A 26,541-nucleotide genomic window follows, 5' to 3' on the forward strand; every position below is an offset into this window, starting at 1 on the left:
ATCGCGTCTTGGATCGCGAGAGCCAGACAAACCATGTGTGCTTACGAGCGGCCGTGTGTTTGTGCGTGTGTGCACGCTACTCTCTCGGACTATCTGTGCGGATGGTTGAGCTGCCGGGGAGATGCGGGAGCCGGCAAGTACGGGCGCATGCGTATGCCAACTTATTCCGCCTCCGGATGAAAAAGAAGATGCTGCGCTCCTTCTCTTTCTTTTGTCCTCTTTCTCTCTCTCTCTATCTCTCCCTTCTATCCTCTCTATACACATAATAACTCCTCTTCTTCCTCGTTTCTTCGGGTGTACGTGTGTGATTGCTTGATACTGTACACTGTATATGTATATATAATATGCTTACATCCCGTGTGTCCACCGTTGCCTCGCTCTATAGTATATATATACCTACACCGAGAGATAAAAAGGAAGAAAGGTAGCCGAACTCTCTTGTGATTATAAGGATGCAGTGCGATTGCAATCGTGCAAGGGGAGCTTGAATCTGAATCCTAAATCGTATGGTGGTCGTGGCAAGATATTACTGTATTTGCGTGATATACGCGCGTTGACAAAAAGTCAGGGTTGATGTCACGTCTATCGAAGCGAGGTGCGATTTTTATCTTTCGTTCCGTTGTGTCTTTGCCCCGATGAACCGTAAAATGCATCGGTTGTTTCAACTTTACGATAAGTGAAGCATCGTTTTGTCGCTTTTTTCGTAATTCCTCGATTCAGGTCAAACCTTTGATGGTACCAAACAGAAAAACTTTAGAAAGAGGGCATGGTTACATCAATACAATACATACAATAATACAAGGGTAGGATAATGCGTAACAACAAATATCAGTTTTTTTTTTTCATCAAAGAAGCAATTATACGGAGCGAAGCTATTTTTCCTGCCAAGAGCCAAGTAAACGTCCAAATGTCACGAAAGACGTCCCCGAAGTGGAAACGTTTGACGATTGATTCATTAAATCATCAAAAATTAAGTTTTTTGAAGTGCCATTTTTCATGCATGTGTAGTGCTGCAACTGAATTCAATAGCTCTTGATTAATTGATGGGCCCAAATAATTTTTTACTGTTTTGAATTTGAAATATGCTGCTGTTAAAATATACTACAGTGCAGAAAATCTGCAAGATGACAACTTTTGAGATCGCTGTTTACTATAGGTACCCATTTGAAATGTCGCGTTTACCGCGAGTTTGCCATGCTGTTTTAGAAAATTAGATAGTAGTGTCTTTGTACAGAGCGTAAACATGCAGCCGACTTTGTTTCAAATTTTTTTTATTTACAACAGAATTTACAGTTTTCTCAAATTTTACCGTCCCCCCTCTCCCAAAAAGTTGCCTCTTCAAGCTATAGCCTAAACCTACCTCTGATCGAACTCTTGCATTCCCATCAATATGAATTAGTAGATTCCGTTTTACTGTACAATTTAAATATTATTATTTTAGTTTTTTTTAACCATCCCTTCGTGTTCCCTTCATGTCGTATATTATTATAAACCTCCATTTACTTCCATTTCTCTTGGTCTCGTAATAAATCATTCCTGTAGCCCATACATGACATTATTATATTCATCTCTCCTCAGTTCTGTCATTGTTCTTTTTTGCTCTGCCCTTAACATTGCCCCTTGTGCACCCACAACACTTTCACTCAAAATCTTTTCGTCTCATCTCTCGCAGCATGCATGTCCTCACTATACTGCGATTTGCGTCAAACTCTACAGTTGATACAATTAAACGGAAAAATGGCACCTGGAAAGAAAAAGGCCTTCGAGAGGTCATTTGCCAATCCATCAATTTCAAAGTAACACCAACTCCCTTCAGATCATTTGCAAGCTTTCAGGGTTATACAATTAATTTTTCCAAAAAAAAAACAAAAAAAAACAAAAAAAAAACATTAAGTCACTTGAGGGAAACTTAGCAATAGGAGCTTGCACAAAAGACAGTATAATACTGTACATATAACAAGTGTCATACAAAAAGTATGCAAGGCGAAATAACTTGATTTTTTCTAGATTTGGATTTCGCAACTTTGCAAACATACCTGACTTGATTTTTTTTCAAGGAAATTTTTATGGGGTTTGCAATTAGCTCGTACAACTATATCCTTAAGAATTTTCATAAATACAAATTGAGACAAATGAAAATGCTTCCAATTTTTCAGTTCAAATTTAAAATGTTCAACATTTTCTATGGGAAAAAGCACTGAGCACCTTTTTTGAGCTGAAAAACCTTTAAAGGTATACCAATTTGTAAATTTCAAGGTAATTAGGTAAGTCTAATAAATAGTTTAAACGTACACCCAGCGTCAATTATCTTGAACAGAATACCTTTGCAACCTTAGTTTATGAATCAATAAAAGAATTGGGTATCATGTGAAATTTTCATTTCATAAACTAACATCGCGAATTATTGCAAATGTAGTATAAAATCGAGTGCACGGTTTATATTTTTCAAACACAACCTTTTTTTCTAGTTTCTTACATTTTTTTAAGGCTTCATCGTATGAAAAAGGATTCAAATACGTTTACGGTCTTTTGAAAAAAATAAAAAGTTTTTTTGAACACTATTTTTTAAGTACAATAAACACTGGAATATTTTTATTGTTTTCTATTGGTGTTTTTCAACGTGGCTAGCAACAGCTATCAGTGTGCTTATTTGTAAATAATATAATATCATAACAAACAGCAACTTTCTAAATCCATCCCAAGCGAAAATGATCGTAAAACTGATAATAAGAAATAATATCCAGATCTGAGACTGAAAATATAATTTCATAGGTGTTATTTCTATAGTTTGGTGGGTTAGAGGAAAAAGTAGCCACCTCAAAATTTTGTTCGAAAATCAGTCAGCTCAAATTATCCTGCACCAACAACCAGACACGTCAAATTTCGCTCCAAAAACTAGACACGTTGAATTTTTATTAAAAAAATAAACACGTCAGGCTTCGGTTTAAAAACGAGACACTTCGTATTTTAATTCAAGAAACAGACACGTCGGGCTTTAGTTGATATCGTAGACACCTCGTAAACAAAATTTTCCCTTTACGCGAAAAGGCTGGAAAATTTAACGTATCTGATTTTTCAAAGAAAATTGGAGGTGACTGGTTTTCAAATAAAATTTTGAAGTTGCTACTTTTTCTTCTAACCCACCAAGTTGTTACTAGTTTGTTTATTTGTTTCCTTTTCCCCCCATCAGAGATGACATCTTGAAAAGTAAGGAAAAAAAAAACTGTTGTTGAATGTTAAAAAACATAATTAATTATTTGAAATGATTGTTAATTTTTCATAAAAATGATTTACCGTTATTTTCCTACCACGGGTGTTTTTAAAGTGCCACGGGGTGCCCTCGGTAGGAAAAACAGTGTTCGGCACACATCCGGGGCTACATCACGGTTCTCGGGCCTGCTTTGTGAGATCCTTAGGCCGCAAAATAGCCCAGGAGTGCGATGAAAACAACTACCATCAATGACAGAATAAGGCCACATTTTTCGTTTCAACTTTCAAAAAGAGTTAAAAAAAAAAAAATTACTTGTTATTACCAGTAAAAAGATAAATATTATCTTAAATCTGGACTTTGTTATTAATTATTGTTAGTTTCGATTTGTTACTTGTTTTTTATAAACAATTTAGTGGATGAATTAAATATAATTTTTGATTGAAATATGTACACATACATCGCATCAAAAGTTAACAGGAGCAGAGATGTACAAGAAAGGCCTGTTGGATTGACTTGCAGTTGTTGCTCGTAAAATAAAGTGAATCATCAAGTTTTAAAAACTAAACCTCAAAACAAAGTGATTTTACTGATAAGTACTTGTGCGGGGAAAATTAAATGAAAACGCCTGTTATAGGGTAACGAATGCGCAGATGTTTCCCACAAGTAGTCGTATGGTTGATGGTTTCATATACTGCACACCTATGGAGCAATGAAACTTCACGTAGAGCTACGACGGCTGTGCGTACTAGAAACAGCCAATCAGAGCAAAGGAAGCAAGTCCGCGATTGGCTACTTCCATTGCGTACAACTTCGCAGCTCTATTTGCACCCCTGAACAACTGCACCCCATCACAGGGGTATGTGTAAGGGGGCGGTCACATTTGCAGCACGAACCGCGCGATATACGAAATCGTTCGAGAGTGAGAGAGATCGAGCATTGCGTTCTCCATGTGATCGCTGCCTCGAGTGATGTTAGTCTCACGGGACGAAGGGCACACGAAGCGAAGCCTGAAAAGTCTAGCGAAGTTGCACGGATACACATTAATTAATGATGAATCGTCCGGTAAGTACTTCATTATTTTTCTCGAGCGGCTCTCTGCGTGCCGATTAAAAATTTCTATTACCGGCTTCGATCAAACTCACTTCACAATTAGCCCGCCAAATCGCTTCATTTTCTCTCCGTTGCTGCACACGACTTGTCAAAAAAAAATTTCCAAGTTGCTCCAACATAAACACACACTGCGAATTTAGGTTAAGAATTTAAGAATCGTACAGTCTCCTCTTTTCTTTCTCTCTCTCTCTGTGACTCACGTGTATACACAACAACAATAATCTCTACACTCTACACACGCGTTTATTTGTTCTAGCATAAACACTAAACACCTGCTGTTATTGTTTTTGTTTACTCGAGTATTTCTATTCAGTAGATTTGGAGCGCAAAGTGAAATATAAGTGTAAGTCCGTTGCCCACAATCATGCAACTTCACCAAACACGATCCAATTTTTTATTTTATGATTAACAAAAAATACAAGTGTAAATCTGTCTGGTGTCCAGTGTTTTGTTGACATTTATTGACATTTACACGGCACGTGTGTTTTACAGGGTGACGGCAACGTCGAGGCACACTCTCAGTCGCATTCTTACGTGAAACAAGAGGCTGTCAGCTATGGGTATGACGCCTCGTCTTACCTCAACTACGCGAGCGCAACCCCGACGAGCCTCAACCAGCCCTTACCGGGACAGCCACCCCTACCACCCATGCCACCACCGCAAGCCTCGGTGCCGCCACCTCCGGCGATGTTTGCTCAAGTCCCACAGATTCATACCTGGCCGCACGCAACTGCCTGGCAATGGATAACTCCTCAGACCGCTCAACAACTGACACAGCACACTCACAGAGATCTGACCGCGTTTCAAAAGGAGGTGCCGGCCAGGAACAGTTACGTTAAAAGGGAGAGGTACAACCACAACCGGAACAATGTGTACCAGCACCAGCAGAGGGGCAAGTACTATCGCAATAACAGGAGGTTGCAGAGGTACGACCACATTCAGGGACAGTACGATCAAGCTTCTTACTACGGAGCTACTGCTGCGATGACCAGTCAAGCTCTTGGTCTGGACTGGCAGAAAAGCAAGGAAACTGTGTTGAGTCACATGCAGCTGCCAATAAATCAGTCCATTGGTGTCACGAAACAGGAGAACTGTGGGGATCAGAATAAAAGGGTTTGTCTGGGCATTATTAAATTCTATTTTCACTTGTGAAATATTATCAACGGTCCTCGTACTTCTAGGATGATACAGGAGGGCATAAGAAGAATAAGCAGAGAAAGCCAATGTCGGTGAGCTATCCGACTCGCGCCTGGAATCAAGAAGATGCAGAAAAAGCTTTGAAGACCGAGAACGAGCACAACAGATCTGTGCGAGCTCAGAGCTTGATAATCAAATTTCCAGATCCTGAACTGAACAAAGAAATAGTCAGAAATTTTCATTCGTCAATTCAAAACATACATTTTCAAAGTCCAAGTGGGGCTAGGTATTGCTTTGTACAGATGTCAGAAGGTACAGATATTGATGAAGCTATCAAGGAGTTGGAAAAAATCTATTTTGGTTGTGGATATTTAAAAGTAGAAAGAAAATCTCTCAGGGATGAAGATAATCCTGTTCCACAAGAAATCGATCCTTATACACTTTATATAGGAAACTTACCAGAATCGGTGAATGTTAACGAAGTCAAAAGTAAATTTCCCTCTGCAGTTAGAGTTGACGTAGGATATGCGCAAAAAATGCGAAACACACGGTAGTTATTATTAATTCTTCAAAATTAAAAAAAAATTAATGACTCCCATCACGTTAATTTTATTTTGATTTCAGATATGCTTTCATAAGATACAATTCTGTAGACGAATCGATAACAGCTTACAAAGCAGCCCATAGTTTAATGTGGGAAGGTAGAAGTATTATTGTGAGGTTCAGGCGGCAGAGAGGTAACAACTGTCCTGGTGAACCAAAAACAAATCCAAAGATTAAAAACGAGGCTGAAAAATCCACGGCTAGTGATAGTATTAGTACTAAAGTTAGTGAGAAGCAACCAATTGATACAAAACAAAATAAGCATATCACATCTGCAAATCCAAGTATGAAAAGCGGTATTGATGTCGATTTAACTGGCGATGTTGAGTCGACGTCTATCAAAAATACCAACATACCTGCAGAAAATCTACAAATCAGTCACTCAGTGGTAATATTTTATATATATTGACAGTTGCAGGCAAGATAGAGCTAGTTGAAGTACTTGTTAATCAGCAGTTTGTATTAGACAATCATATGCAGAACTTACCTTTGTACTTAAGGCAAGATAAAGTTTCAATAAATGGTTGTCTTTAAACTTTTATCCAACAAAACTAGAACAATATAGCAACCATGCTACAAAGTATAAAAAGTAAAAAAAGAATACTTTACCAGACAGCTCCTTTTTGCACAACGGCTAAATAAGCTTCTTATTTTTTCAACAGTCAACTGAACTAGCTCTATCTCGTACACTTTTGTTAACAGTTATTGCTTCTTAAGACTCATATTTTTTACTTTCTTTCCATTTTAATACATTTATACTTCCCATTTACAATTTATACGCTACAAGAAAATATCTATTTGAATGTGAGGCGTTTTATAAAGTTGTAGTGCTGTAGATACATGATAACATGTTTAAGTACAATACGGAACGCCACATCACGTGGGTAACTCAAAAAGTTGCTCTATTTTTTCTTGAGTTGGTATAGCTTCGTTTTCATACCATAAATGAATGAATATCCATAATTGAATGGTTTTAAACCCAGGAAGTTTCATCAAAAAGAAAAAATTTACTATGATTGAAACTGTAAAACTTCTAATTCAAGACGTTCTTTAGAGATTACTTTTTGCCCTAGTAAAATAGTAGTTTTCGTACCTGATGGCGCATGTCGCCAGGGCAAGCACCAAGCAAGCAGGACAAGTAATAATCCTGCTTGGCAGGTCCCAAGGGATTCCTTGTGCTTGCCCTGGTTGGATGCGCACCAGGTGTGAACCCTATTTTTCCTACCAAGGGCGCACCGAAGGTAGGAAAAGTATACTGAATAGTCGTTCCTTAAGTACAAAAATTTGCTTTTTTGCACAAATTAACTTGCTAATCGATTTTCTAGTCTTCCCGAGAAACTGCACTAGACGACACGTTGTTAGAACCAACAGATAGTACCCAAAACAATGCTGATTTTATAACGGAGATTAAAAAAGAGCCAGTTGATTACGAAGAGTTGAACGAAATATCGGTAGAGGAGGAAGAAGATGATGATGACGACGACGACGATGAAGACGATGAAGGTGAATTGTACCCAGATATGGATTATGGTAATTTTGATGACGATAGCACTGAAGATAATGTTAGTACATATAAAGAGCTGACAAGCGACAGTCCTGGTAAAACATCTGATGACGATGTTCCATCAGACGTAAGTTTAAAGAAAAAGTTTACTAAACTAGTGGTTCAAGCATTAAAGTTGAATTTAACCATCACTTTATTTCTCTTACAGAATCTTGACACAATTTTCAAAGATTTAGTGAACACTGCAAGTGATATTGGCGTGCATGACTTCTGAAAAACTAAATTCAAAGACCTATTTGATTTACTCGTCATCAAGTTGGATGCCATATGATTTTCTTGTTGTAAGGAAAACAAAACAAAAAACTTGCCCTGTTTTTAGTATAATTTGTACATATTTGTAATGTAATTGTATTATATAAATATTGCGACATTACGTGTTAGGATATAAATTTGTGTCACATTGTGTCAATGTCTTTTTTTTTTTTTTTTTTTAACAAAGTACCTTATATTCTTATTGAAAAAATCAACTTGTTCTATGTAAGGTACCATATACACACCTCTCAAATATTGATAAAAATTATATTTTTTTATTTTGTCTATCTCACTCACAACATAAGTATTTTTAGCTATCTTGAATCCATTCCTCTCATTGAATCCTTGAACGAAAAACTTGACAACTGCTAAATCTCAATTTTCATAGGTTGTAAGGGTTTTGGGTTTTTCATAGATACTTTTTGTGTTATTGTATAGTTGAATAGAACTTACATCGCATTCGTAAAGAAAGAATATACTTTAATCTAGCAAACCACATAAGTAATAGTCAAAAATACGGAGAACTATGACTCTACTGAACAAAAACTCGCAAATTACTTTTCTGCATTAGACATTCTCCAATCGTGAGAATTTACCTATGACTGTTAATTTGTCGTACTGACGCTGAAGCGGCGTTACCACCACCGACCTACGTAACTTTACAGCCTCTGATTTTATCATTCTGGTAAAGAGAGCACGGTGTAAGATGTACGTAAAGTTATGTGTAGTAATTAAAGTAATTACTACTAAGTAATGCCATATGGTCGATTTCATTAAACCATATGAATATCTATATTTTTGGAGGTCGACTTTTGAGTAAAAAATAAATTGTAAACTTGCCGCAACCAGCACAAACTACGTCAACTTTTTATTATCTATCTGTAAAATTAGTTGCGGCTGGTTTATAATTATCAAAATGATTTTGCTGTAAATAGCAATAGTTATTTGGATCAGCGCCATCTAGCGGTCTTTAAATTTTGGCCAAAAGTGGCTCCTAAAATTCTCAATCAGAGCATTCAGGATTAGAGCCATTTAGTCAATTATAAACCAGCCGCAACTTATGATGAAGCTATAGAATGAAAAAATAACAATACATGTGTTTTAGGCGGCAAGTTAACAATACAAATTTTACCGAAAAATTGACCTCCTATGTGTTTGTACTTTTGAAGATGAATTTTCAAGCATAAGATAGATTGTTAACTTGCCGCCTAAAACACATGTATTGTTATTTTTTCATTCTATAGCTTCATCATAAGTTGCGGCTGGTTTATAATTGACTAAATGGCTCTAATCCTGAATGCTCTGATTGAGAATTTTAGGAGCCACTTTTGGCCAAAATTTAAAGACCGCTAGATGGCGCTGATCCAAATAACTATTGCTATTTACAGCAAAATCATTTTGATAATTATAAACCAGCCGCAACTAATTCTACAGATAGATAATAAAAAGTTGACGTAGTTTGTGCTGGTTGCGGCAAGTTTACAATTTATTTTTTACTCAAAAGTCGACCTCCAAAAATATAGATATTCATATGGTTTAATGAAATCGACCATATGGCATTACTTAGTAGTAATTACTTTAATTACTACACATAACTTTACGTACATCTTACACCGTGCTCTCTTTACCAGAATGATAAAATCAGAGGCTGTAAAGTTACGTAGGTCGTGGTGGTAACGCCGCTTAGGGTTTGTTTTCCGCAATCGTCGTCACCAGCTAGTAATTTAAATTTGCGCTCTACGTTACCCTCAGGTCAGTAAGTCAACTACCTCTTGAATTAAGGTGGCTCATCACGATGGTGCCGTATCAAGCAGGGGCACCGGGGGGGCTTTTCTATAAATTATAAATTTACTGAATATAAACCAATAAAAAGACAGTTAGTGGTTTGTGCCATGTCTTATTCATGATTTATGAGCAAAAAAATGCGAAAAAATTCCGTAATTGAAAAAAGTTACTATTGATAGGGTATCGAAAAAGCTGCGTACGTCCCTATCGAAGCAGACGAACTCGCGCGTGTGCCTCAGCTCCAGCACCTGTCAACTTTCTTATACTTGTTTTGTGTGTATTTTTTTACCAGTAAATATTAAATCAATGCTCGTAAAAAATGAATGCTAATTACAATATCAGGCGAACGAGAGGAAAAAAGCGAGTTTTCTAAGCGAGAATGTTGGAGAAAAGCCACGGGTGACTACCAACACAAAAGTATTAGACAAAATAAGCCAAATATTTGTTTGTAATGAAAAGTAAAGGATATTTTATTTGATTGGAATTTATATTATTTATGGCGTTACTGCTATGTTGTCATCAAATGAACAATTAATATAAAAGTTTTATATTAAACTATTTTTTATTCAACCTATTTATTTAAATTATTGTTATTTAATATTTTTACACAAAGTTTTTGCAATAATATGCGTTCAAAACCGAGCATGACATTCCAGTTTTAGATGTAAACAACATTTTTACAATTTTTTTGCCCACATTCTTATATATGACATTTGAATCTCCCGGGCTAGCGCCAAGAATCAAAATTGAGGTTATCCTGCGGTTAGAACTTTCAAGACTTTATATCTTTTTGTTTTTACCGGTAATCTTGGACTTTCGCGATTTTGTTAGAAAGAGGATTATTTAAACTACTTGCTCTCAGTTTCTGGAGACTGTGGCCCGACTTTTAGCCTACGAAATATAACACTTTCGGTGAAAAAATCAGACTGCTCCATAAGACCAATGCTAAAATTTCAAACTTTCAATATGATTATTTTTCGATTTTGGCCGGCAACATGCCCTAAAATTTTAACTGTACATCCGTTAAGTCATATTTTAACATAAATTTCAATTTGGGTGCAATGGCTCGACTTTCAAAAATGTGATGAGCCACCTTAAACTGGCGCTGTAATATATTCCGTAATCTGTCCGCAATGTCCGCATGGTCTGAACTGCGCGCGCAGTTAAAACAGCAGACGACGTGAAAGTCGAGAAAAAACTAAAAAAGTGAAGATTTCATCGCTGTTGACTGTCGTCTGCTATTTTAACTGGCCAGATTACGGAACAGAGCGCCAGTTATAATTCAAGGTATATAGTTGACTTACCGACCTGATGCATGGTAGCGTAGAGCGCAACCTTAAATTACTTGCTGGTGACGATTGCGGAAAACACCCTTATGTGGTAGCGGCTTTATGGCCTTCAACTCAAGTACTCAACTAGTTTCCGTTCCATATTGCGGATTGCGTGTGCTCCATGTGACTGCACCCTTACAATAAAAAGAGAACAGAAGCCATCTACATCCGGCCGTAAATCTGAAACATATCACTTCGCGTTCGCGCGGGCTTTTCTCCCTCCGAATTTCTTCGAGCACGCGCGTGAGAGTCGTACCGGTAACTTGTTGCGCTTGAAAAACACTGTACGCGATTTCCCGCTGGAAAATACACAAACGTCGGCTCGGCTGTCGGAAAATTAAGACAAAAGTAACGACCCAAACCCAGCAAAAATGTTCGAGGCAAGGCTAGCGCAGAGCGCGATCCTGAAGAAGGTCCTGGAGGCCGTCAAGGATCTGCTGACCGAGGCGACCTTCGAGTGCTCGGATTCGGGAATGCAAGTCCAGGCAATGGACAACGCTCACGTCTCCCTGGTCTCGCTCAACCTGAGGAGCGACGGGTTCGACAAGTACAGGTGCGACAGGAACGTCTCCATGGGCATGAACATTGGCACGTAAGTTGAGGTTATATTATCAACATCCGGGATATGCCTTTGTCTTCGTTTTTTGCGGTACTAAGCGCGGATTTTTTCTTGCTTTGTCGGTCAGGATGACGAAGATCCTCAGATGCGCCAGCTCAGAAGACACGGTGACCCTCAGGGCATCGGACAACCCCGACAACATAATCTTCATATTCGAGTCCCCAAACAAAGAGAAACTGGCCGAGTACGAGATGAAGCTCATCAACATGGACCAAGAGCACCTTGGCATCCCAGTGAGTACTCCTTGATTACTTATACCCTAGCTTCTTATGCTCAGTGATCTTTACTTAATGTCAACGCGTTTGGTTACAGGAAACTATTTACTCTTGTGTCGTGAAAATGCCCTCCCAAGAGTTTGCCAGAATATGCAAGGATCTGAGTCAGTTTGGCGAAGCTATCACGATTGCTTGCTCTAAGGAAGGAATCAAGTTTTCTGCGGCCGGAGATTACGGAAATGGTATGTTAGCGAAAGTATTCATTCTATCATGTAAAATGTGACACTTGTGTACAGTAAAGAAGCATTTTAATGATTAAGTTGCTGTTGGGATGAATACCAGTAATAATGGTTGTATTAATTGTACTACGAGCTATGATGTATTATTTGCAGCTAACATTAAATTGGCCCAAACGGCGGAAGCAGACAAAGAAGAAGAAGCTGTGATCATAGATATGCAGGAACCGGTCAAACTCACGTTTGCCTGCAGGTACCTTAATTATTTCGTCAAAGCAACTCCCCTCTGTGCACAAGTCAAGCTCTCGATGTCCGGCGACGTACCCCTCGTATGTGAATACCAAATCGGCGAGATCGGTCATATTAGATATTATCTTGCTCCCAAAATCGACGACGAAGAGGAAAATTAAAGTTCCTTTCTCTCATCTCGGCGTCCAAAGAATCAGCCAGCAGGTTTTCCATTTTTATTTGTACAAATAGATGAGCAAAACAAAACTCTGCAACCTCATGTTGAAAGTATCCTGTTTGTTGAATGTGTATCTATAAGTGAATGTACATGATATTTTTAATTTTTATAGGATCTTAAGTTTATAGTCGATAAATAAACTCTCAGCATTGTACAAGTAATTTGAAGATAGTATATATTGAAATTTTACATATAAGTCATTTGGCTTGTCACAGTATTAACGCAATACAGAATTGACACTAAAATTTGTAGTAAGATGACATTTTTTAAGATATATTGAGTTAAAAAACGATGTACATTCTCGCTCGCCGTATGATTGACTGTGACCGTGTTTCTCTCTCCAACTTCACATAGTCTTACTGTAATTGTTATTATCATTATTATTGATTTTGATAGTATCGCTTTTTGTATTGAATAAGACAAAACTCAATATATATTTTCAAAATTTTTGGTAAATTTTGTTTCATACTCTCTGTTTTACTTTATCCTCCTCTAGCCTAGTCAAAAGATCAAAGTCCCATGTAGAACAAGATTTTAATCGCCACGTCAACTCTCAAGACTTGAGGATTTATTATCATAAGATGTATAAGCTACTTGAATACAAAAATACATAATTAGTTTATGAACTGTCGGATTAAAGTGGGCTAAGACCACGGATGAAATAACCTACGAATGTCATAAGAAGTAGGTATATATCGTTATAATCTTACATATCTTAAGATTCTCGAGTAATCGCTAAAATTGTAGGTAAATTTGTTTTCTTCCTTAATTGAGTTTTTCCTCCCCTTGTCGTTTTTATTTTACTTTAAATTTTAAAAATTATTTTACACGCAAGTACTTATTTTCAAAGACTTATGTATTAGGTACTCGAAAAAATCACTCGACCATTTTGCCACCTTTATCACACTCGCACTCGATTATGCTTCTAAACGTACTCCACATTAAACATAATTTTTCATTACGAATAAGCTTATCCAAGAATTATTCCTTTTCTTTTTCCTTCTCAATACAGCAACAAAATCATAATACTTTGGCATTATTTGTCAGACTCCTTGATTTTCAAAGCCCAGGTATTGTCCCTTCTCTTCACATGAGCAAACATATAATTAACTCTGACAATTGTTCTCAAAAAAAATCGCAACCATCTTTATCCCTAGCTAAACACCCCCATAATCCGCCCAATCATTCAAAAACAAACGAAAAATTCAATCAATACCTTGGCCGTACGGTACAAGCTTGGAAAGTTTGATTCAATTTGATATATGGCACGAAACCACTGACGGTTCCCTTTATTTTTTTTTTTTTTTTCTTCCAACTGATAATGCATCATGCAGTCACTCTCTCCTTCCTCTCCATCATCCACTTTTTTTTCGTTCAATTATTTTGTTTATTCATATTCACGTACAATGCATTTGTCAGAAAAAAAAAGTATACAACTCCGCTCTCATCTTCCACAACACCAGCTGCTCAAAGTTACGTTCACTCTTAGGAGGAATTCTTCTTCCCGTTGCTCCCGTAGAGGCTCGGATGGACGAATTTATCGTGCAATGTTCTCAAGTGCCTGAGCAAGTTGCTCTTGACGTTGAAGCCCTTTTTGCAGTAAGTACAAGTGAAGGGTCGCTCGCCCGTGTGCGTTCGCTGGTGGATGATCATCGACGCGTGGCTGGGAAACACCTTCTGACAAATGTTGCAAAGTTTTTGGTAATTGTGCACGCGCTTGGGCTTCGGCGGGGCCGAGTTGTTTATCTGGGCCAGTTGTTCGTCCGTGTGCTCCGACTGGATGTGCCGGACCCACTCTTGGGGCGTTGGATACGTGTTGCCGCACAGATCGCACTTCAGGGGCGGGAAATCTTTGTTTTCGTCGTCCATGTCACCCTGTAATAATGTTTTAATAACTTTATTCTTTTTTTTTTCTTTTGTTGTAACATGTAACAATCTTATAGATTGCCATATATTTAGTACGATTCTTGTAGAAAAGTATCGAGTCAGTAAAATATGATGCAACACAGTTATACAGGTAGTGACAAAGATTGTCTCTAAGAAACCCTTGACTACGCCTATACATGTACAAAAGCTCCAAAAACAGCTCATCGGACACATATTCGACTCCCAATAAAGTAGAAAAAAAAAGTTTGACCATCATGCACAACGCAAAAGTTAATCAAAACTAGTTTTCATCGGGGAAACAACGTACCTTTCGCTTTCTTCTCCTACTCTCCGTCATGTCGGCGTGCGTGTATTCTATGTGACGAACCCAATCGGATGGTCTATTGAACGTTTGGCTGCACATGTCGCACGTCAAAGGCGTGTACTCCTCTTCCTCGATGTCCCCATCCTCATCAGCGCTGTGCACGATTTCCTACCAACGAAACAAACGTTTTTTTTAATAAAACAATTGTACGAAACCAACGTGAATAGTAAGTTTCAGCGAACCCACAGGCTTGATGTCGATATCGTGATCTATGACCAACGAGTCGGACGGATCGACCGAGTCGTCCCAACCCATCGGCTCCTCCTTGACCAGCATCTCCAGATTCAGTTCACTCTACAAAGAAAAAGTCATCAAGTACCTATACTACACCCATCACGCAAGAGCCCAACAAAAACTCACGTTCTCCTCGACGTCGCTCTTGGACTTGGTGGACTCGACGTCGCTGCTCGACGTGTTCTTGCGCTTCTTCCCGTTGGCGTTCTCGACATTCTCCTTGTTGTTCTTGGACTGCTCCTGACCGCAATTGGCTTCCAGATCGATCACCAGCCTCTTGCCACCAGACTCCGTGGCCTCGACGATGATACCTCTGCCGGTCTCCTGCGCCCTCTCCTTCTCCCCAGTGGTGGTGGCCGTCTTCTTTTCGTACATCCTGAGCACGTTCGACTGGGCGACGCCGTTCGACGTCGACTGGGCGTTCTGTTGCTGGATATTGGCCTGGGTCTGGTTACTGGACTGCTCGGGGTGTTTGTCAACCACCGGCTGGACCAGTCGGATCTTCTGAATGTGATGGCCACCGCCGTTGGTGGCAGCGACACTCCCGGTGTTGTGACCCGGTTGGGACTTGTCCCGCGCGAGCTTTTGATTGTTCGACTGGATGTTCTCCTTCTTGCTGCTGCTGGTGCTGCTGGTGTTACTCGAGCCGGCCCCGCTGGAACTCGAGCGCCAGAGTCCGCGCACCCGGAGGATGTCACCGGCTTTCAGGACACCTTCCAGCTGGTCGTTCGTCACCGTCGTCTCGCCGCTGTACATGTACTGGATTAGGATTTTGAGGGTTCGGTAACCGATCTCCGTGGGCAGCACCTGATTGATAAAGGAAGATACGATGTTTTTTGCAGCTGAAAATTGGTGCGTGCACTCTAACGCATGTACTCACGACGATGATGGGTGCGTTAGTGTTGGCGCCAAAGTGGCAGGTCTGGAAGATGTGGCTGAGGTACGAGGAGCAAGCGGCCAGGACGAACCTGTGCGCGGCCACGTGTCTGCCGCACGAGGTGGCCAGGAGAACGTCGGCGAACGACTCCGAGTGCAACAGCGTCGCCACCGAACTGTGCAGGTGGGCTCCATAGCTGTGCCACTTTAGCTGAAAGTTCTCGGACGCCGGGATGTTGATCTTTTCGGTCGTGATGTCTGGAACATGCGTTATTGTTCATACAAGTTGTAGAGCTTACGTGACCCAAGGAAAGATTGTCCAATTGAGCCACAAATGGATGAAAGAACGAAGGAGAATTTTGAAGGATCTCGTTACGTAAGAGTTATTTGAATTTGGGTGCACTTTAAACCAAGACAAGTATCCTATATTTTGTATATATTATACAGGAAGGTACTTCGCCTAATGTCCAGGATATATCGAAAGTAGGTACAATTTGGTCTTTGATGGCATTGTTCTTGCAATTTGGCTGGTAGTTCAAGTATCGCGCGAGTGACGGAGGAGGAAAGGCACTTTGATTGAAATTCCCACTCGAGCATTAGTTTGCCGGCCGGCTGCCGAGTAGGCACGTAACGCAACAAGAGCGGCAATTTCGGGGCGACAGGAGAAAAAAAAAAAAAAAAAAAAAAAAAAACGACGAAGGAGAGAAAAACGAGGGGTAGAGGCGAAAGGGTCCGTCGAAAATCTCGAACTGATCGATAAGGGAGCGCAGTCCCCCCCCCTAACAACCGCCTTTTCCGCCCTCTCATTCTCCGCATGTATATAATACCTATGCCAGCAGCTATATTACAATACACGAGTGAAAAGGAGCCATATACTGTGTGTACGGCTAACGCGATTACGCACTAACTGTACGCTGGTAGTTTGCCGTGTGTCTGGAACGCGGGGATGATTTTTTTTTTTTTTTGTTTTTTTACTTCGCACCCACCCCAAAAATTGCACGACCCCGCGCGCATGTGAAGTATGATTCGGTCGAAACGTGGGACCGGCCGGCGCGTTTTATTTTTCTTCGCGCCCCCCGGCACCCTTTGATCTCCGCTGACCTTGTATATGTTTCATCGGAACCCCGCAAACACTCTCTCCCTCTCTCTCAGCCAAATAATCCGCACTTTCCCGATGCTGAGCCGAGAAAAGAGAAGAAAAAAAAGATTCATTTTCACGCTCGCGTGGAGGAGGGTGTACAACGGAGCGAAAGGGGGGGGGGGAGAGCCCGGCATTGATCGCGCGGCGCGTTGGAGCCGCGATCGATCCTCGGTTGTGCAGACAGTGTTTCGGCCCGTTCCCCCATGAAGGGAATAAGTAACACTGCGCTCACAGCCATGTATACGTATACGAGCGGTTGGGGGGGGGGGGCGATGGGGAACGGCTCCCCCGCAGCTCGTCGTCTTGTTTCTCGGTTTCCAAGGTACTGTTACCATCACCTCGTAGCTTTTTTACGCCCCTTTTTCACACAAATCGAAAAATAGTGCCATTTTTTTATTGATACGCAATAGAGTAATAATGCACTTTCAAGTGATAAGAAAGTCTGATTGATTCGGTTAACTACTTTTGATAATTGGCCACGCACGTGGTCGGCTTTTTCAACAATTATCCCCTGCGTCATCTGATGCATAGGCTTTAAGATCGATAGCGACATTAAACGTTCAAGGAGCCCATTTTTATTTTTTATTTGATTTTTATTTGAGATGAAGTATAACTCAGCTTAACGATGACTGGATATAGTAATCGAAGCAAAGCTGAAAAACGACGAATTGCCAATAAAATCGTATACTAAGCCAAAAAAAAAATCATCCAGTTGAGAAAGCGAAGAAGGAGCTAATCAAAGCAGAGTCGCATCCCTCGCGCGAGTCGAAGCACTGAAATTACCGATGGTCACAACGATGACGGCGTGCTTTTTTTCAGCAGAAAAGGGAGAGAGAACCGCAGCAACAACGTGCCAATCTAATTTACAAATATCGAGCGCGTACGATTAAATAAGGGCGAGCGCGCGCTGCCATCGGCAGAACTTCAAATTCTCTTTACTCCCTTTTTTTTTCTCTCCCCATCCCGCAATACCGGAGTCTCGGTCTCGGGTACCCCGCCCGGGGGGGCTACACATCCATATTCCCGTATTTTCGTTTTCTCTGTTTCTTTCTCCCCGAGAGCTGAGCCCAGCAAAACATATACACTTGATCGATATTCACAGTCGTCGTCCCCCTTGCAGCGACGAGACGACGGCGATAAAACGATAAGAAGAGGGGCTGGGGGGGTACACCCCCATCTTATTCTCTGCTCTCCACTATACGCTTCCAAGCTCTATGAGATACGTGTACGATGATTACGCGAGTATAGCTAAAAGCAAACGGGGATACGATTTGTATAACTGATTGGGAGAGCTGCCGCGTTTATGGCAAACGATGGCCAATTTTGCACATCGGGATACAAGTACCTGATTTTTGGTCGAGTTGTCCGATAAGTCGTTATCGTCGTTTCAAGGGGGTCGCAGATTTTTCGTTGGTAAAAGTGTATACAAGTCTTGGGTGTGAGTTTTTCGCAAAGATACACTAAACTGCACTTGTCGAAACTGATCGTTATTATACCGATTGCGTGCATCCCACGCGCCTTTCAATCCATGGCTATATTTTACACTTTTTCATCTATTTTTAAGTAATGTGATTAGCAATAAACTTAGTTTTTCAAGTTGATACTTGTATTATCTGCTTTTTAGTTTTGTCCAAGTAATGTTGCAATTGAGTTAAAATGTTATTTTCAACAGCTGTACCAAATTAGATGTACCATGGCGTTATTTATCTTGGAACACACCATCCTATCCATCATTAATATCGTACAATTTAACAAGAATTTAATTGGGAGTTTAAAGTGATTTACTGTACGAAACAGCCAAATGAACAGAGTCAACTTGCTTTTTTTCCAATAAAAGAGATCGTAAATTATGTATGCTTCAACAATAATTAATTAATGAAGGCAGACCAGTGGAGAGCAAAACATACGTTATTAACATCGCACCACCTCTAGAACACGAGCCAGATCAGCAGATCCCATCTTATCTATGAAATATTGTAGTTTAGGAGACCTAATTCACCATCAGTCGCATCAGGACGTAACCGTAATAACATCAGTAGCTCGTTATTTACCGAAAAATTAGGTATAATTCGCAAGCACGTGACGATAAAAATAAAAGTGTTTTCGTGTTGCGTCAATGTGTCTCATTAAGACACCACAGCAAGAGAGAGAAGAAGAGAAATGTACAGATTTCGTTTTCATAATATATCATACACAAGTCAATACCGACTCGTGACTACGAAAGGAAATTAAGTTGCGTGAATGGCCAGGCACTGATCAATTAACCCTTGATAGTTAATTGCTCGGCGTGGTTTTGCTGAAATAAGTGGTGGGGCACAACAAAAGTCTTGCAAGAAATATCGGACGAGAGTGGCCATGCTCGCGGAATGATACTGCCCCGCGAATGCTTCAATTAACATCTACTTGGTATCAACTGTAGCAACAAAATCATTTATTTGGTAAATCTATAAGCTGTTGAGTTTCCAACGATTCCAACAATAAAACACTTTTTGACTCAACCAATCATCATCGTTGCTGTTCCAGCTGATGCAAGATCAAGTAATCGAAAAAATCAACCACGTGCAAGGAGAAACGAAACTGAACCTATAGCCATCAAATACTATCCGCTAAATCGTTAAATACAGTATTTTACTTCGTGTACTCCCAAAATTATGGGTCATGTACCCCAACATTTTAATAAACTTAGAGGAGGGTACAAGGCCTTGTTTCGAGAGTTTACACAAAGTAGAATTCGGTGTTTTGCGCTTGGCTGGTTTTTCGTAAAAAAGTAAAAAGAATTATTGACACACTAAGTTTATCGTGAACCTACTGTATGCCCACTTATCTCAAAAGCTGAGAGACCTATTGTTAATGTAAATATTACTATTCTTGACCACCTTAGTGAGTTCAAAAACTAAACTAACAAAAGACTGATCTAATTTTTAAGCTAAAATTCATTAAGTGGATCCCAGGTTTTAAGTTAGCTTGGATTAAAAGTTTTATGAAGTAAATAAATGTGAAACAATGGACATTAAAATTACCAGAATTAATTGTGTACGAAATAATGTATCTTGTTTATTTTTTATGACGGTGGGGTGAAAGGTGCACATTCCCGGTTGCACAACGATAATACACGAAAGATTTGATGGTTTTTTTTTACTTTTTCGGCCTATGTGCGTAATATACTATTTCAGCTGAAAAATTAGCTTGTTCGTGAAAAAATGAGACGTACATGTAGCTAATTGCAACAAATTCAAGTAAGACGATTCTTCAAACACAACAGACACAACAAAAAATGAGAAGCTTATCTCAAGCCTCGTTCAAAACAAGCGCACAGATGAAACTGTGAATCAAGCTTACCGTCAATTTTAACAAATCAAATTTCACTAATGACTTTGTAAAATTTTTACGATATCATCATAATATTTTCACGAATACATTTATTTGGTTTACGCTATAATGTTTCAATTAACATCTTGATCGATAACATTCATCGACACGGATATGCAGTGTTTATTTATTAAAGAAGTCGTTAATTGAAGATCAAAAGTAACAAAATTAGCCAAAATTATTAACAAAATTTTTTTTATCTCTGATGGAAAGCATCAACTAAAAATATTTGTTTTCATTCGATTTTTGTAAGTACATTATACAATCATCTGTTCATCATTCAATCTCATTAAATAGCTTGGGCTTTTCTAGTACTCGGGACTCTTCAAGTATAACATGGAGTTTTGAAAATTTTGAGAGTAATCTTCTATAATTATACAACAAATTTCCATCCACCAGCTTCCAAATAAATCCGAATAAAAACACATTCTCCTGTCCCTTTACATACGTAAACCAGAGTTATAGCAGTTTCGCAGGAAAAAAAAAAAAAAACTTAACCCGACCTAAAACAAGATATTTGCGTAAACATTAAACGATGGCAAGAACTATACCAGCTTTTCGCTCTAAATCTATCCTCTATAGCTTCATTTTTGCGTGTACGGTTAAATCGGTGTACGTATGTATAATATAATAATAATTGCATGGATAAAACTCGATTTGCAAAGACAAAGTACGCCTATGCGTATTTCGTTGTTTTGTCTCTTGTACTTATATTAGCCAACGATCGATCGTGAATTTCGTCGCGATTATCTTTGTGTACGGCTGAAAGGAGGAGAGGGACGCAGGACATCAATCTATACAGCCAGTAGCAGCCGCACAGCCACCCCCCCTAGTACTCGCGTGAGCTTCCACCTTTTTTGCCCCCTTTTTCGATTTATCTGCTCTTTTTTTATCTCCTTCTCCTGATACAGTTTTTATTTTGCTAAATAATCCGAAAAGATCTGTGAGTCGTTCTGTGTATTTGTAGATTTGAAATGAATCAAAAAACCACATATATTATTAGTTCTACAACCAGGTGCAGGTACGTTTTTAAAAATATTTGTATACTTTCAAGAAATTTACTGATTAAAAAATATCATTAAAAATATATTTTTTTGTTGTACATGAGTGGTTAACATAGTATGATTTTTTTGTGCTTGCTTTGTACATCAATTTTCAAACTTTGATTAAAATGAATTTGGGGCTTATTTTACGATAATATTAACATTAATTGACATTACAATCGAGCTTTTGTCACTGCTCAGTTCTGATTAGTAAAAATAATCATGTTTTGGTACCCATTTATGGTTGATAACGGTTATTTATTCTACGCTTATTTAAAAATAATTTGTTTTCATTGGATTATTACCGGATGTTTCCTTTTTTTTTAAATCATCATTTACGAATCGAGTTACACGACATACTCGATTTTGTTAGACGATTTTTTTGCACTAGATCCTCCTTGAAACAACATCAGTGATCTCCCACAAATTTTGTGGGAAAATCAGAGTATCTTTTTTAACAAAATAATTTTTTTTTACTTCTCAAATTAATCTTCCGCTTTTAAATAAACCCGTTCTTTGAGAAAATAACGTGATCAACGAATAAAGATGTTCATAGACTTTAGTTACGTGAAAATAAATTTTTTATGAAAGAAATAAATTTTTTGCCCAACGACCCAAGTCCTATCTGAAAATGGTCAATTGAAAGGAGGTTGTCGTGATATTTTGTTTCTTACAAAAATTCTTCAAAAAACTATGATACGCTATTTTTATCACTCAAAATCTTATGTCCAAATTTCAGAAGGCATAGCTTCATAAGTATAGATTTCAAGAAATTAAATCTTTTATGGGTATAATATAGTATCGTTAAAAGCGCATTTTTACTTGGAATTCGATTAATTTTTCCAGAATTGCATAAAACACGAATATATTAAACTTCAGTGTGGTTAATACTACCAGTTAAAATTTCAGAGAGAATAACTTCATTGTTTCTAAGTTTCGTTAACTCGAAGTTACATATTAGATTGTTAATTTTTGTGTGTGTGTACGTCAGACTTGAGGCTTATTCTTCTCACGTTTTATACAAAATCACTCGTTTTAAAAGTAACTAAACATCAAACTCATTTTTGAAGTTTACTGTACTACAATAACCTTCAAAAATATATGGGCTACAAAAATATATTGTTTACCTATAAAATATATTATATATACCTCTCGTTCATATAATTATATACTTTTTCGTCTTTTCAGAGAGCCCAAAACAGAGTTGAAAAACAAGGTTTTACAATATAAAATAATAGCCTAAAACGCTTTGGGAGTATGTTAAAGGATGTGTACAGAATATTTGAGAACTTTGGCAGCATAAAAATTGTTGTTTTTTCATACTATTTTTCATGGATGAAAAGAGCCATTTTCGCATTTTTTCGAACTTTAACAACTAACATGTCAGAAAGTATTAACTTTAAAGAAAAGTTGCAAGAGATATTTTTTGTTAATAGTCCATGGACCCTAAATAAAATTTTTTCGAGAAAAAATAAACAATTTACGAAATTTGTTTAACAGCAATTGTTCAAACAATTTTTGACCAAATTTGAGACCTGCCAACACATGTACTTGTTTTTGGGAAATAATTTTGCTTAATATATCATGCAAAAAAACCAAATCTAAATATTTTTTCCGACGACTTCCAAATTATAACCTGGACTATACGAGCGAGATTTCCGGTGTGTAAATCTTGAAAGCAGAACAACACACACGAGACGCGTTCTTTGTCTATCCGTGGTAAGCTGCGTTAACCGCATATCTATGTACAAATGGTAAGTACGCACAACTTTGTCAATCGTCTCTTTATTTTCCCCCTACATGTGCGTTAAAAAAAAAAAAAAAGAGGTAACACAACCACTATGAAACTAATTCACCCGTTAAGTACAAGTACCAATCCCCTTAAAAAACCTTTTTTAATTAAAAAATCCACCGGTAACCTAAAATTATTTTTCTCGATCGTACAAATCGACCAACCTGGGTTAGGACCTTGAGAAAAAAAAAAAAAAAAATCTGTATATGACACTGCAGCGGAAACTCGTTCGCATATAATATGCCCCAAGTTGCTATATTACACCGAGAGAACGAGAGAGAGGACGGACGGAGCTAACGAGATATACGTATATCAAAGGGGCAGATAGGTATTCCGTATACTGCCGATCGAAGAAAACACGCACACATACATATAACGAGTATATATATTATATACCCCAAGGGAGCAAGAAAGAAGGAGAGCCGGAGACTGCAGTCGTGTATAGTATATATTTTTCGCATCGCACCGCCGTCGCTGGCGATCAATGATTCCGTTTGGATCCCTCGTACTCTCCCTCTGTTTCTCTTCTTCTCTCCATGTGGCGTGTGTAAGATGTATACACGTATATATAATCCGGCGAACGAGGGTGGGTGCAGGAATGGCATTATACGTGTATACGCTACATACATATACACGTAGGCGACGATGCTTACCGATATCGATTCAATAACCCACCAACGCGCGAACCCGAGAAACAAAGCAGCCCTTCCCGATCGTGTATACCTCTGCGTCAAAATTCAAGTTCGCGTGTTTGATCATTACGTGCACATATATACATGCATACATATATTTATCTATCCTTGCGAGAGAAAGAGGGAGACAGCCTCAATAGCGTGTTCTCTGTCGTGCGAGACTTGAGAAAAATCAATGATTCCAACGAGAGAGGGATAGAAAGAGAGGCTGGGCCATGTATAGCTGGGAAGGAAAATAAGGATCACTCGTATATTGGGTTATGGCAATTGGACAAAAAATTACCTGACGACATTGCGACGATCGACAACTAACGCTGATGATGCACGACAAGAGGCTAATTGTATACCGGCAAACCACCAAGTTACGTTTGTCTGCGATCCTTCTCTCTTCCTCTTCTTATTTTTCCCCTGACAGTCGAGTAGTACGCGCTAATAGCATTTACGCACCGCTGGTACATTAACACACGATCGATGAATCAACGGCACTGCACTGATTTTATATATATACATACATACTCGAACAAACAATGGCAAGATCATTTGTCGATCGATCGATCGATCGATCGATGAGCCAACTTTTATGGCACGCACTTTGGACTGGAACAAAAGAAAAAAGAAAAAAATATGCCAGTCTGGAAGTCAAGAGATGAGTATGTGTGTACGAGGGTAGAGAAACTCCACTCGCGAAAATATGCGCAAAAAACAAACGACAATAGCGTGTACCACCGAACCAAACGTATTCATACGCGGAAGATCGTTAAGTATAATTTTGGTAAATGAAATTACACCATCACAGCAGTATTATAGTAGGAGTTTTGTTGCGACCACGACACAATTGTTGTTGTTACCGATGACAATATCGATAAAAATAAAACAACAACACAATAAGGTAAAAAATATAACACGAGGTAGTGGGGATGGTCTGGCGTTATCGCGTCTATGCGTACAATGTGGCCTAGACGTCTCTGTCGCTCGGTGTCGTGGCCCCTTCTGCGTGTGAATACCGTATCGTTGGACGCGATACCCATGCACGTATATATACATATATACACCTATACCTTGGAAAGGCGGCTTCTCGCCCCCTTGTAGCCCCCGACAGCAGTGGTTTGTATTTTACGTGCTGCGCGCGCGCGCGTGAGCTCATTTTTCTCCCTCTCCTCTGATCCTCTCTTTCTCTCTGCCTAGGATTTAGGATATATACACCAACTTTACATTCCGCACACAGGCTTACCTGTATACATAGGGAGAAGGACAGACGACCACATATATATATAGGGCTCGACTCTCGCGGGCCTGAAAATCGATATTTTCGGTCTTTGCTCCGCATCCCCGCGATATGTGTGTAAAATATACGCGTGTATACCGATTTTCTCTCATCTTTTCCTATCGTTGCTTTTGGACTGAACTTGATCGCGTGTATACGTATCGCACACCCTTACAGTCGCACGAGGGCTCGGCACCTATATGTATACGCAAGGGGCGCGCTCTCTTCTTGTGTCCACCACGTGCTTGTGAACAATTTGCTCGATCTTTGAAAACTTCGCACACATACAGTGGCCTCTCCTGATGTCGGCTGAGAGTCAGACCATCATTCCATCCTCACATTTTTCGATTTCCTACAATTGCTGGTGGCGTAAAACGTATTATCTGTGAGACCGATTCCATGCAGATACTCGTATTTCAAATGAGGACTGAACCGATTTCCATATTTTCTCTTTCTTATCCGCAATCGGCAAAGAAACGTTTAACGAATGATAATCAATGATCAAATCGTATGTACCTTATAATAACGGCTTATTTGGATCGCGTGATCAAAGTATTGCTTTGAAAAAATCGGTAGAGAGATTTAGGAATTTTAATCATTTATGCGTGGTAATTTCGCAATGATTTTTCATTGATGACTTTAAAAGAAATTTATCACGTTATTTTGATTTTATAACGATTTTAGTTATTTTCATCGTATGATTTATGGATTTAGAAATCATTTGAAATCAAAAATCGTATAAAATATTCGAGGCGCTTGACGTACCATTTTTTTTATGTCAACCGTCAAAACAGATGCATTACCATTATTGCAAAGTGCGCATAAAATTTCCCAACAATTATTTTTTCCAATGAATAAAGTCAACAACATTTCTTTGCTCACATTATACTCAAGTCTTACTCTCAGATCGATTTCACGATTTTTTCTATGATTTGTACATTATACTCAAGTTTTTGCTCTGAAATCGATCTCATGCTATTATCAATTATTCGAATGATTTCAGTAATAACCTTTAAATCCATTTCGATAAAAAAATCCAAATAACTGTATAATAACCGGTGTGTGTGTGTGGTGTGACGAGAAAGCGCGTGCGCGACCATTGCGCGCGCTCTTTTCGAGGGCTCGTAGCTCATCGGCATCGACTCACGTGCATCACAACCGATCTCCCTCCTTTCGCTCCTTTGCCCCTTCGTTTGAGTATATATTACACACCTATATTATGTATACTTGCAAACCAAGCATCGCACAGCAGCACATATACAGGGATCCCCTTGACGCGTCCTCTCTCTCTCTCTCTGTTCCGTCATCGATTTTCTCCGAGCTACCAATCGCACGCATCCATTTATCGCA

General features: G+C 39.0%; 3 protein-coding genes across 3 annotated transcripts; 2 read left to right on the forward strand and 1 right to left on the reverse strand.

The window, feature by feature from the left end:
* Positions 1-4,101: 4,101 nt before the first annotated feature.
* On the forward strand, positions 4,102-8,033 carry Pof (RNA binding domain-containing protein painting of fourth). Its single transcript, XM_014354690.2, has 6 exons — positions 4,102-4,273; positions 4,814-5,434; positions 5,503-6,008; positions 6,083-6,449; positions 7,387-7,692; positions 7,774-8,033. The coding sequence occupies exons 1-6, from the start codon at positions 4,259-4,261 to the stop codon at positions 7,837-7,839; spliced, it is 1,881 nt and encodes a 626-aa protein (XP_014210176.2). The 5' UTR covers positions 4,102-4,258; the 3' UTR covers positions 7,840-8,033.
* A 3,114-nt stretch (positions 8,034-11,147) lies between these two features.
* Positions 11,148-12,985, forward strand: PCNA (Proliferating cell nuclear antigen). The gene is made up of 4 exons (XM_014354633.3): positions 11,148-11,585; positions 11,680-11,845; positions 11,925-12,069; positions 12,220-12,985. Exons 1-4 carry the CDS (start codon positions 11,365-11,367, stop codon positions 12,471-12,473), a joined length of 786 nt encoding a protein of 261 aa, XP_014210119.2. The 5' UTR covers positions 11,148-11,364; the 3' UTR covers positions 12,474-12,985.
* On the reverse strand, positions 12,734-24,905 carry LOC106640559 (uncharacterized). Its single transcript, XM_014354631.2, has 6 exons — positions 24,211-24,905; positions 15,895-16,148; positions 15,141-15,821; positions 14,967-15,074; positions 14,724-14,888; positions 12,734-14,404 (listed from the first exon to the last, which is right to left on the reverse strand). The coding sequence occupies exons 1-6, from the start codon at positions 24,218-24,220 to the stop codon at positions 14,015-14,017; spliced, it is 1,608 nt and encodes a 535-aa protein (XP_014210117.1). The 5' UTR covers positions 24,221-24,905; the 3' UTR covers positions 12,734-14,014.
* Between the last annotated feature and the right edge of the window lie 1,636 nt (positions 24,906-26,541).

The sequence above is a fragment of the Copidosoma floridanum genome, unplaced genomic scaffold (genome assembly GCF_036245765.1).
Source record: "Copidosoma floridanum isolate Cflo_tuat_1 unplaced genomic scaffold, Cflo_Japanese_pri ptg000001l, whole genome shotgun sequence".
In the NCBI taxonomy this organism is placed as follows: Eukaryota; Metazoa; Arthropoda; class Insecta; order Hymenoptera; family Encyrtidae; genus Copidosoma; species Copidosoma floridanum.